Below are 12784 nucleotides of genomic sequence, written 5' to 3'. Positions count from 1 at the left end.
TTTTTGTTGTTGTTAATTTTAATGTTGTTATTATTATAATAATATAAGAGAATTTTTTGTTTCATGTTTTGTCGATTTCTGTCTGATTTAGTTCCCATTCTTGCTAACCTGTCTCCTTTATCCAAAATTAACTTTGTCGTGTTAAAGTTAAATTTAAACTTATCAATTATATTATCCACAACTTTTTCTTCCAATTTGCTGCTTTTTTTAAATTTTATTTTAAATATATATAAATATATAAATTAGAATCGTTCACGATATAATTTGAATTGAAGTAATTCGGGTTTTAAAATTTTCGAATAATTTTAGTTCGGGTTAATTTGAATTCATATAATTTTGGGTCTAATTAGGATTTGGATTCAAATCATTTTGAGTTTGAATTATTTTGGATTCGAGTTACTCGACTTTAAGGTTCGGAACTTTCAGGTCATGTTATTACGAGTTTAAAACATATCAAGTTTCAATCCCTTTAATTTTAAGTTATTTTGAGTTTTGATCAATTTTAAATTTGAATTTAGCATGCTATTAATTTTTATCTTAAAATTGAATTAAATTAAATTTAATATTTAATATTTAATTAAAACTAATAAGATTAACATATTTATTGTCAATGCAGGAGGATATAGGTTCAAGTGCGCTGAAACGCATTATTCTCATATTTATGAGTTAGGAAGGGGCTATGGGTAATTCTTTACATTGTGTTAAAAAGAGCAGATATGATCAAAACCTATAATAATTTTTTTTAAAAATCATTTTATTATTAAGATTAAATTAGGGTTTATTTCAAAAGGAGGACATTTTCATTGGAAATCGTCTCAAAACAACAAAAGCAAGCAAACTATATATATAATTAATATTGTTTTGGGGTTTGATTTGTTGATGCTTTCAACAACCAAAAGGTCTAGAAGTTTCTTTTGAGTCAAAATTCTAAAAAAACAGAAGAACGACTTATCTTAATGTTGAACACGTCCCTAAGTTAGATGTTAATTATACTTATCTTGAAGTTACCTAAGATGAGGTTAAGCATGCAATTTAAAATTAATTATGAGAACTTAAAATAAATAGAATTCGAGATTTAATTAATGTAATTTTCCTCAATCCATTTTAACTTTAATTCCCCAATTTGGTTAGGTTAGGTTGGTTTCCCTCCTATTAAATTTGGGTTGAGTTAATTTTAATTTTAATTTTGGTCAATTTTTAGATTATTTGGGTTTAAGTTATTTTGAGTTTCGATTTTAATTTTTTTCATACTGATCCATTACGGGTTCAAGTCATTTTACTTGTGGTTAGTGTAAAAACAGCGGTGATGGTGAGATTAGATACTGTAGCGTGAGACAAAAAGTAAGCTAAATACATCGTACCGCTCCCCATCGCCCATCCAACCCACCCTGAGTTTTGATTACTTTAAGTTAAAGGCTTTTTATTATTATTTAAGGCAATTTATGATTTAGTTCAATCTGAAATTCCTAATTCTTTTTATAATGAAATCAAATTAATGAGATAATTTTGTTTAAAAATTAATATTTAATGGTGGGTAGGCATTGAAGAGAAAATTGTTGCGATTTGCCTCTAAAATCTTAAACAATTTTAAATTGATGGGACCCCAAGTGTTAATGAAGAATTAGGCAAAGAGCCCATCTTTTTAGCAGGCTTTCTATAGGTTATGCACTTAACACAAATTTGAACTTTAATTAGTGTTGTTATACCGATTAAAATCAAACCAAAATAATTAGTGTGCTTAATTGGGGTTTTATCATAATTCTTCTACACCCTTGAATTACAACTTCATTATTATGTACCAATAAAGAAATCAACTCAAACCCAATATATTTGATAGTTTTGGCAAAAGTTAAGATTCCGAGACGTTCCTTTTAAATTATAGTGGGTTTAAATCGTACCATATGTGGGTCACGTTCGAATATATTGCGATTTTCAGTCTATTTTTCTTTGTATTGAGTTAAATTTTAATTCTAATTGATCAGTCGATTGAGTCTTAACTCAATTGATACTGTTGTTATTGCAATAATCAGGAAGACGATGGTTTAAGCACATTATGGATAGAACTAAGTTTGGTATTAAAAGAAACTAATTAATCAAACATGTATTATTTGTGGTTTGTACCATACTTAGGATGGGTTTAGATCGGCGATGTGTTTACCTGCGGTTAGTGTAAAAACAGCGGTGGCAGTGAGATTAAATATTGTAACATGAGACAAAAAGTAAACAAAACGCACCGCATCGTACCCCACTGTCGATCCAAACCCACCCTTATACTTAAAAAAATAAAATTAGTCAAATATGTTTTTAAATTCTAACCTCTCCTATGCCCGAAGTCCAAACTACCACTACCCTATTATGTAAAAAAATGAAAATAGATATGATCCCACTTTGAAAATTTTGCCCATCCTCACAAATCAATTGAGTCAATTTGGTAAGTTGATTATCATAGGATCAATGCCACTTGGTAAATAAATTGGGCCATTAGGAAGCTAGACTTGTAGGACAAGTGTCCTAATTAAGACCTAGAAAATTATTAGTATAATTGGACCAAACTTTAGCCTAATCAATATTAATGAGCAATTATTTTAATCCAAATCAAGTTGATTATTAATTATGCTAATTTTCAATGTTCTTGATCACGGTTTGATATCCAAAACAAGGTTTAATTTAGGTGTACTTAAACCATTTGTCAAAATTAATACTATGATTTGAGCTCGATTTGAAATTCGTTGCTGATAGTTTAATGATATATTAATAAAATAGTATCATTTAAATTTAAACTTAATTAGAAGTTAATTTAATTATTCAAAATTGGCTCGCTTAAATGTTAAAAATACATTTATAAATGATAATAAACAGTTTAACTAGACCCATTTTGCTGTTTAAATTGAATATTAAAATATTTGAATTTTATCTTAAATTTGGCTAACTCGATATCTCGAGTTGCTTATTTTGAGAATGAATAAATAGGATTTCACCTCTCTCTTTTTTAATTGAACTCAAGTAATTTACTAGCACAAAATTCTCATTTACATCCTTAGTCAAAACCATCTTCTTAATTCTTATAGTTGCTTAATTTTAAGTTCTTTCAAGAGGTTAGAATTAGATAAACATTATTTACATAATTTCTAATTCGAATTTGAGTAATTTGTAGAAATTAAAAAAAATTAATTTGGGTTTGTATCATTATCCAACTTTTTGAATTTATGTATTAGATAATAATGAGTTGGATTTGATCTATTTGTAGGTATTTAGAGCAAAAACATTGAGTTTTAGGCTGGTGGGCAATATGGCTTGGGATTAGATCAATGTCTAGCTTTGAGTTCATATGTGGAACTTTGTGGCCAATAATTGCCCCTTTCATGCCAAAGATTATTTTAACAACTTGGACAAGAGGTTCAAGTCATCTCTTCTTCTTGCGTTCCACCAAGTGATTCTATTACTTTATAATAATATATTTCGATTATCTTTTCATAAATACAAAAAAGAGTAAAAATTCATGATTTAATTCTATTTATTATAATTATTTATAAGAGATGATTATATATATATATATAATCCGAGAGATGATTTTTAATTGAGTTGGTAATGTTGAGATTCTAGATCTTTGAGTATTTAGGTTTGAGTCTCACCATATGTGAGTTATTCTCAAATTTTTTTTCTGGGTTTAAATCTACCATGTGTGAACGTTTGAATATATTATTACACATGTATTATTTGTGATTTTACTTGTAATTGTACTAATAAAAAAACACATTAAAAACTATTTTAAAATTAAAAACAAACCAATCCCAGAGTTTATTTCTTAATCTAAAACCTAAAAAAGAAGTTATAGATTGATTTTGGTTAAGCCTGCCAATTAATTGTGTCGAGTTGTGTTTAGATCAAGTCAATTTGCATTTTAAAAGTTTCGAGTTAGTTTCAAGTTCAGGTCACTTAAGTTTGAGTCAGTTACGAATTCAAATTGTTCCAATTTCATGTCATTTCGAGTTCAGAGTTGTTCTGGATTCAAATCATTCAGGTATGAGGCTCGAGTATTCTAGGTCAAGTCATTACAGGTTAAAGATCATTCACTTTAAGTTTGAATTATTTCGAAATTGAATTGTTTTAAATTCGAATCATTTTGTATTCCAATCATTTATCTTTTATAACCAAATTGGATTGGATGGAGTTGGATAGAATCAACTTCCTTTTTTATGATCCATACCCATGCATTAGATAAACAAACGTAGCCTAGGACTACAAAAACTCATCATCTACTACCACAAAAAAATAAAGGATTAGAGTTGTTGGGGTCACTACTTCTTAATTCAAAAAAAGGCATCAATAATGCAACATATCATAGACTTTTTTGAACCAAATGAAATAAAATTTAGGACATTGCGTCACCTTGCTTGCTTGCTTCCTTGTTCCAACTTTGTTCCTAGATTTTGTTATTTCAACTTCTTAACTTATGGGGAAATAATAGATGGAGACTTTACAATTATTATTATAGTAAGTCAAGAAAGGCCCAAATGCCATGAAGTTAGGGATGGATGGCAAAATAACCCAGGCCTGATGGGCTTTAACCCGACTTGATTTTATAGGATCGACCTTTTAGAAATGGAGTTGCGGTGATATGTTGAGATGGGTTTTAATTATTAATTCTTCAACTAGTCAAGTCGAATCAAGGTCAAAATTAGAAAAAACCCATTCCACCTTAAGATATTTATCAAAATACTTTTTATATAATTTAAGTTTAAAATATATGATAATAAAATTAATATAATATTTACTTTAGCATAATTATATCTAAAAAAGAATTAGTAGTATCATTAAAAGAATAAGTATTCTATTTTGATAAAATTATAAAAAGTTAAAAGAAAAAGTAAGATATAAATTTAATTTTTGGGTTATTTAAAACAAACAAATTAATATTTAAATTTGAATCAAATCAAGATTGAATTGCTAATGATAAACACTTCAAAGTTCAAAAAATTTCACTTCAACATTGAATTTAATTTCCGAATTTTTTTAATCCCATTTTAATACTTTAAATTGTCTTCAATATCCCCTAGGTACTTGAAAATTGAAATGAATCTTTTTTATGCTTCAAGATTATAGTTACCACTATTAATTTGGTACTTGAATTTTTTTTAGTTAATTCGCAAACAACGGTTGTTCACCAATTTAGAACGAGTACAAAGAGGGATCGACCAAAACACTTCCTGTTTGGCTTGTCAACACCCGACAGCTAGAGAAGTGTGGCTGAATCTCATTCTCTTTTTAAGTAATATTCTTGACTGGGCTAGGATAAATACCTTTTTTGGGTTGATAGGATAACGTATATGAAAGAATAAAAATCTATTTATCTTTTAAAATTTATTATGGAGTTTAATAAAAACTATTAAGATATCAATTTGTTAAACAAGACAGTATATTACTACCCATGCATTGGATCCGTCTAAAGCTTCAAATGAAGAGTGTAAGCAAATCTAGGAGCAATTGTAGGATAAGCCGATAGATATAGGTTTTAGTATGTTTTTTTAGTTTTCCACCAAAAATAAAATAAAATTACATGATATTATTTGATATTATTTAATCCAAGTACCAAAAGGTACATTAACCCTTCATTATAAATACAAATTTCAGAACACAAAAACCCAACATAATCCTATAACTCAAACCTGACGCAATAATATTTGATCATAAAAAATAAAAAAACTTGACCATCCTAAACCCTATTTGACAAAAACTAAAACTAACAATAGAACCCAAATCCAAAGCAATCCACGCAGTTGATAGATCTATAATATATTATATTATGAAAGGAAGCACTTTCACAAAATGGAAACTGAGATGTAGATAGAACAGGCGAAAAGACTAAATTAAGACTTCACAAATCATCCAAAACTTAGAGCAATCAAAGTACATCAACGAGAACTATGAGAAACAATAAAGCAGATAATGTAACCTGTCAACAATCCTATATGTTTATGCTTTAACACAAATAAACTTAGTCGAAGAGACTGAATCCCATATCGTCATCAGACTCTTCTTCAGGTTCGGGTTTCTTTTCCTCCTCGGCAGGGGCAGCAGCAGGAGCAGCACCACCACCAGCAGCAGCAACAGGGGCAGCGGCAACAGCAAACTTACTTGGATCCTGGATTTATGCAGAACTTAATTTAGATAACAACATTATGGAATTCCAAAAGTATAAAACGAAATAAAGGGTGAATTCCATACCGCCAAGTACTCCTTCACTTTATCAGCCTGAGGGAAGGAATACTCAGTTGCGACAGCAACGGCCAATATGTTCTTGTAGCCATTGATGAACATGTGTGGTGCAGCAGCCAGGGTTGGGTACGAGATGGCGAGAGACAATGCCGTAACCATGGAGACACCAGTAGCGAATTTCTCAATCAGGTCATCCTCGGTAAGGTCAAGCACCTCAGGGCTAAAGACTGACCCATTGTCATAAACAGACAAGACAACAAGACCGTATGAGAATGGTCTAATTCCGAGCTTGGCAAGAAGTGCAGCCTCGGAAGAACCAACCTTCTCACCCTTCTTGATAAGCTCAACGGGAGTGATAATTTCAACAGTACCTTTGTTAATCTTGGTGGGAATATTGAGCACCTACAACGTAATCAAAAATTGATAATAAGAATTAAGCAATCATGAAGAACAGACGTAACAAGCAAAACACTACCAGGATATAGCCAGTACCTGGAAGAAAGAGGTCTGTGATGGGTCAAGACCAGTGTTTCCAGGTGGAACGACCACATCAATAGGCGCAACCAGACCAACACGAGCAGGAGCTCCAACCTGTTCATAAAATAATATGATATTAGAACAAACACACAAAAGTGACAGCAAGAAACAACTACTAGATCAAGTGAGATTGAACTTCACAACATCGAACATCAAAAACCACAATTGCAAAGTTTAAAACTGTTAAAACAAAACTGTGAAAACACACAAAATACAACTCAACAATGAGAATGGAAACTTTATCTGTTGGTTAATTCAAGCATAAACAAGTACACTAATGAATCAACTTACAAATTCAAAATAACAGCAGGCCAAATAGCATAATATGAACTTCAATTGATAAAAGTAGCATGAAAGCCCATTTACTAGAAGTCAGATTGCATTTTGCCTCTTCTACTAAAAAAATAGGCAAATTAGTCCTTATACATTAAATCAAAAAACAAAAGAGTCCTGTCAAAAATTTCATTTCATCTATTTATCCCTTTCGAAACTGATCCATGCACGTCAACATCATCAACACATGGTACAAGTAGCACATCATGAATACTTGTCTGGTTATTCCCTCAACCACACCAAATTTTTCACAGTAAAATGGATGAAAATTTTAACAAAAAAAATCAGTTTGCTTTTTTATCTAAAGTACATGTACTAATTTAGCTATGTTTTGAATAAAGAAGACAAGATGCAATCCAACTCCTAGTGCAGAGTCACCATGATACTTTTACCAAATAGCATAATATGAGCTTAAATTCAATCTTAAAAATTCTAAAAATTTGATTTTTTATCAATGAGAAAAACTATAAATACCTAAACCATTAATTTGGCTAACCATACTAAATTATAAATTACATAACAATAACTTTAGCCTCCTATGACTAAATGTTCTACAGATAAAACAAAATCAAGCATTCCAAATTTCCACCAAATATATAGACCCTAAAAGAATTGCCAAAACAATTCTAATATCAAATATCGAAACTTCCATTAATGAATAAAAGATTAACGTAAAAGTAATATACCTTGTATTTAGCAACTTCCTCACTGACTTCCTTCAAATCACCCTTTGTAAAGATCAAACCCACATTTCCCTGATTCAAAAACAACCAAAAAAGGGGTTACTTCAATTCATTCATTAAACACTAAAAAACCCAAAATTTATATACAAAAAGATTGAAACTTTTGAAGTACCTGAAGCAAAGGGATAAGGTTAAGGAAAGCTTCGTTCCCAGTCTTCTCAGCATGCATCCTAACAGACCTTTTCATCATAGTGTTCTTACCCATTAAAACAACTGAGTCACCTCGGAGACCTTTCCGAATGTTCTGGAGCTGCTTCGAGCCAACATTGTCGGCTGCGGCGATCAAGATCTGCGTGTACTCATCTAAGAGCTGGCACAGTTTCGCGTCGTACGCGATTTTCTTATCGGCCTTGGAGGGTTTCACTGCCATTTCGGGAATTGGTGAAAAAAAAGGTTTACAAAAGGGCAAAATCGAGGGCCAAGACGATGCCGGACGGTCAGTCAAGGCGGACAGCTGATTGGCGCCGTCTCTTTAACCTCTGATTTCGATGTTAGTGAAGAATGGAGGTTAGGGTTACAGTTGGTTTATATAGTAGGAAGGGAAATGAAAGGGGAATTAGGGTTTTGGGGGTTGTGGTTGGATCGAACGGTTGAGATTAGTTCCGGGTATTTTTAATTGTTGGATTTGGTTCGGGTTTTGGGACTTTTTGTTATATGGGCTTGGGCTAGGTTTTTAGGGTTTGGAGTAAATTAAGGAAAATGACATGTTAGTAAATTTAGTTTTAGTCCCTCTAGTATATATAGTTTTTTATGGAAACCCATCCAAAAATTAAAGGTGCAAGCAACCTACACAACGTTAGTCCTTGACCGTTTTCATTAGGGGTGTAATTAAGTCAAGCCGAGTCTGAATACTGTCAAGTTTGAGCTCGAAATTTAGAATTTGATACTCAATTCAAGTGAGCTCAATCGAACATTTGTTTTTGAGCTCAAGCTCGATTGAGTTCGTTTATCAATTTTTATACTCAATCTCGAACTAAACTTGATAATTAAGCTAAGGAATATATATTGAGGCTTACGAGCTATTCGAGATAAGTATTACTAACCTCGAATTCGACTCGATCGATAACAAGAGCTATTCAAGCTCAAGCTCGGCTTAATAATTATTGAATCGAGTTCGTATTTTTTTCGAGTCAAACTTTAATATCTTGCAGGCACCAATATCTCATTTACACTTTTACGGTTATATGCTCCCCATGATTCTACTTCCACTATAGTAAGTCCATCGAACCATATTGGCATCTTTTTATTTACGAAACATTTTTCTAGATTATCGACATAATTATCCCAAGTTGTTAACTTCCTTAACTATTTTTATTAAAATATTTATATTTATTTATTTATTTAATAAACATCTTTTTTTAGAAAAAAGCTGTGCATGCATGATGAGTTAGAAAAGAAAAAAGTGCTTTTAAGATGATAAAAAAAATTCATGTAAAAATTTTGATTGAAATAATTTAGTGTATTAACTATTTAGGTTAATTAACACCATTATAAATATCGAGAACTAAATGATATAAATTAAACTATAAAATTTAAAGCTTAATTTGAATATAAAATGTTAGATGACGAGTCATATTCATCGAGCTAACATGGCATCATCACACCGGACCATGTTAACATCAGAAGATCTCACTAAATCAAGGTTGGTTGAACTGGATTAGATCACGAGTCAGTTGGGTTGTCAGTCTAGAGAAGGGCATTGAACCGATTGATCCAGAAATCAATACAAATCAATTGAACTGGGCCAAAATATTTGAACCATGCGGATAGACCGATTGAACCGAATTTAAAATATTTTAATTTTTTATAAATGTTTTAATGATTTATCTAATCAAACTAGACAGACTGACGAACCTGTGATTTGACCGATTTAATCATCTATTCAATTATGAAAACCTTTAACTAAAACTATCGAAAACCACCTATTGTTTTATATTATCATTAGTTAGACTGAATAGTTAATGCAATGAGTTAGAATGAATATTATTTTTCTTTAACTTTCGGAATGACATCATAGAACTAAAAATTAAATTTCTTATAGAGATTAAATATTAAATTTGGGAATAATAGAGGGATTAAAACCTAAATTTAACCAAATATTGTAAGATGGCGGGCAGAATTCATGAAGCTGACATGGCAACACCTCATTGGACCACGCTAACAACAGAAGAAACCTCCCGAATGAATTTTGTTCTGATTTTTTCTCAGGTAACCGTTTCTCTCCAATTCCTTAATATAAATCGTTTCACCGGCAGCCGCCAACCAAATCTCCCTTTCTCCGGCCGACTTAAACGGCGCCGTTTCCCTCCGCCCATGGGGTCCCCGTACAGAGATCGGACCGCCGAGTTCCGATCACTATCCCAAACGCTTCAAAAGCTCGGCGGAGGGATCTCAACCGTCAATCATAATATTAATCATCTCCAAGACGACCACGTTTCTAAACCACTGCCGTCTCCATCCTCCAGATCTGAGTTCAATAAAAAGGCTTCTTTAATCGGGTCGGGTATCCATGAAACCTCTCAAAAGATTGGTCGACTTGCTAAATGTAAGCCCTTTCTTTTAATTGTTTTCCTAGCTTAATTTTTTAAAAAGTTTTGCTTGTTATTCGATCCAATTGAAATATACAGTAATCCAGATTTAAGTGCTATAGGTATAAATCCTAAGGATCAGATTAGTAGCTAGTTTTCAATTGGGATTTTGAAATGTTGTGATTTTTTTTATTGTTTTTAATGTAATTGTTGCAGTGGCGAAAAGGTCATCAATGTTCGATGATCCGCTTGTTGAAATACAAGAACTGACTGCTTTGATAAAAACTGATATTACCACCTTAAATATGGCACTTTCTGATTTACAAACACTTCAAAACATGGAGATTGCCGATGGGAATTACTCCGAGGATCGAATTGTTCATTCGACGACTGTTTGTGATGACTTGAAGAACAAGTTAATGGGTGCTACAAAGCATTTTCAAGAAGTGTTGACTGCAAGAACTGAGGTTTCTTTATTATCTTGACTATACTAGAATTGTAGTTTGTTTAATGAGAGTAGGAACTAATGAAGCATTATTTGTGGTTATGCAGAATATTAAAGCTCATGAAAATAGGAAACAGTTATTCTCCAAAAGTACAATAAGAGAGAACCCGTTTCAACATCAAACGAGATCCGTAGCTGAGCCACCTCCTTGGTCTAGTTCTTCAAAGGTCCCCACGAGTTCACCACTGTTAGGGTAGGTACTCTCATTTCTTGGTGCTGCATTTAGGATATATAAATGAACATTGGAATAGGAAACTACTATGGTAGCTTTTACCCTGTCTTCATGTATAGGTGGCTGGATCAAGTCGTTTTCCGGCCATTATTTCTGAATCTAAAAGAATCTTTTCATTTGGCACAGTGCACTAGAATTTACTCGATAACATTGACTATTATATTTTGTTAGACATTTAAGTTCGCTTATGTGCCAGTTTTTGCAAGTGCTAAATGATAGCTACTACTTTTGTTGTTTGACTAATGTATGTATTTTGTTTTTAACCAGACCGCCACCAAATGGAGTTCAAGCTGGAAGCCAACTGAGGTGTGTGTATTTGTTATATTTGATTGAAGTCCGAAGTTTATTTATTTTTTCCCATAAATCAAGCGTTCTACTTATTGGTCATAATACTGAACTAGTTGCAGCAGCATCTTTATGTCATCTTATGAAATATAGACGTCTTGGTACTTATCCTTTACCATGCATTCAGATCGAACTCATGCTCCCTTTTTTAACTTTTATTTTATTTTATTTCTATGGGCCTGATTATGGTTTTGTTTTTCCCTATTTGTTATATTTTCCTCTACGAAACTTGTAGACGAAGGCCAGCTGTGGATGGCACGCCTTCAAACCACATGGAAATGCCTATGTTGCAACAGGTAGTTCCCAGGCAAGAGGAATACTCTCAAGGTAGAGCAGTTGCACTTCAAAATGTCGAATCTACAATTTCAGAACTTAGTGGGATCTTTACACATCTAGCTACAATGGTTGCACATCAAGGAGAACTAGCTATCAGGTCTCTGCTCCTTTTACTCATATTTATTTGCTTATTTCCTTAAGGTTTAGAAATGGCAACTTACTACATCATTTCTCTTAGCATATCATTAGCTTGATATGCATTTTTAGTCGTTCAAGAATCTGCCTAATTGATATGACTTGTGAGCAGGATTGATGAAGATATGGATCAATCATTAGCTAATGTCGAAGGTGCTCGTAGTGCTCTATTGAGGCATCTTAACCAAATATCATCAAATAGATGGCTTTTAATCAAGATATTTGCTGCAATCATCTTTTTTCTAGTGATCTTCATCATCTTTGTAGCTTGAAGTGGTGACTTTGAGATTCCGACGTATACTTCTTATAACCACATGGCTTCGAGATTCTTGTAAGTGTTACTTTGTCATATTTTGTATATTCAATTGGCTCTGCCGTGATTTTCATATGGTCCTAGCTTGTAAAAAGTTGCAGGCATCTAGCTATGTTGAAAGTAGCAAAACTCCACCATACCTTAGTGCTTGTAACCATGCCATCTTGTGCTTAAAGAGCTTGTTCGCGATAATTTGATATCATGTCATATGATTATTATAATCCAAAATGATTCATTTTCTTATCCCATCTTTCATACTAGTTTTTATTGATCAATTGTAGGTACTTGTTAGTGTTATATCTGACAATAGGTGATTTGTAGATATGTAACTTTAGAAATCCTTTTGCCAAGGGTGTCATAAATTGAATACACTATTTGCTCATTGAATAGTAAAGATGTCTGGGCATAAAGCCCCCACTGCCAGTCAAAGAAGCCAAAACCTGTCAACCCCGAGGTAGGAGATTCCTTTGCCGAGTCTGTATCGATATGTTCGGTCTTATGGCTGTAGAAGAAGACCCTTTGCCTATATCCCAAGAACAAGGAGCTATCACCCAATGAAAG

General features: G+C 32.4%; 2 protein-coding genes across 2 annotated transcripts; one reads left to right on the top strand and one right to left on the bottom strand.

Annotated features, from left to right (window-relative positions):
- Positions 1-5841: 5841 nt before the first annotated feature.
- On the bottom strand, positions 5842-8412 carry LOC107934983 (60S acidic ribosomal protein P0). Its single transcript, XM_041103634.1, has 5 exons — positions 7942-8412; positions 7773-7841; positions 6709-6807; positions 6226-6618; positions 5842-6142 (listed from the first exon to the last, which is right to left on the bottom strand). The coding sequence occupies exons 1-5, from the start codon at positions 8197-8199 to the stop codon at positions 5996-5998; spliced, it is 966 nt and encodes a 321-aa protein (XP_040959568.1). The 5' UTR covers positions 8200-8412; the 3' UTR covers positions 5842-5995.
- Positions 8413-9952: 1540 nt separating this feature from the next.
- On the top strand, positions 9953-12466 carry LOC107934982 (syntaxin-31). The gene is made up of 6 exons (XM_016867508.2): positions 9953-10374; positions 10574-10824; positions 10910-11055; positions 11362-11400; positions 11675-11872; positions 12023-12466. Exons 1-6 carry the CDS (start codon positions 9963-9965, stop codon positions 12180-12182), a joined length of 1206 nt encoding a protein of 401 aa, XP_016722997.2. The 5' UTR covers positions 9953-9962; the 3' UTR covers positions 12183-12466.
- The last annotated feature ends 318 nt before the right edge of the window (positions 12467-12784 follow it).

Source organism: Gossypium hirsutum, chromosome D10 (assembly GCF_007990345.1).
Source record: "Gossypium hirsutum isolate 1008001.06 chromosome D10, Gossypium_hirsutum_v2.1, whole genome shotgun sequence".
NCBI lineage: Eukaryota > Viridiplantae > Streptophyta > Magnoliopsida > Malvales > Malvaceae > Gossypium > Gossypium hirsutum.
The sequence above is the reverse complement of the archived record's forward strand: the minus strand, read 5'-3'. Positions and strand labels throughout refer to the sequence as shown.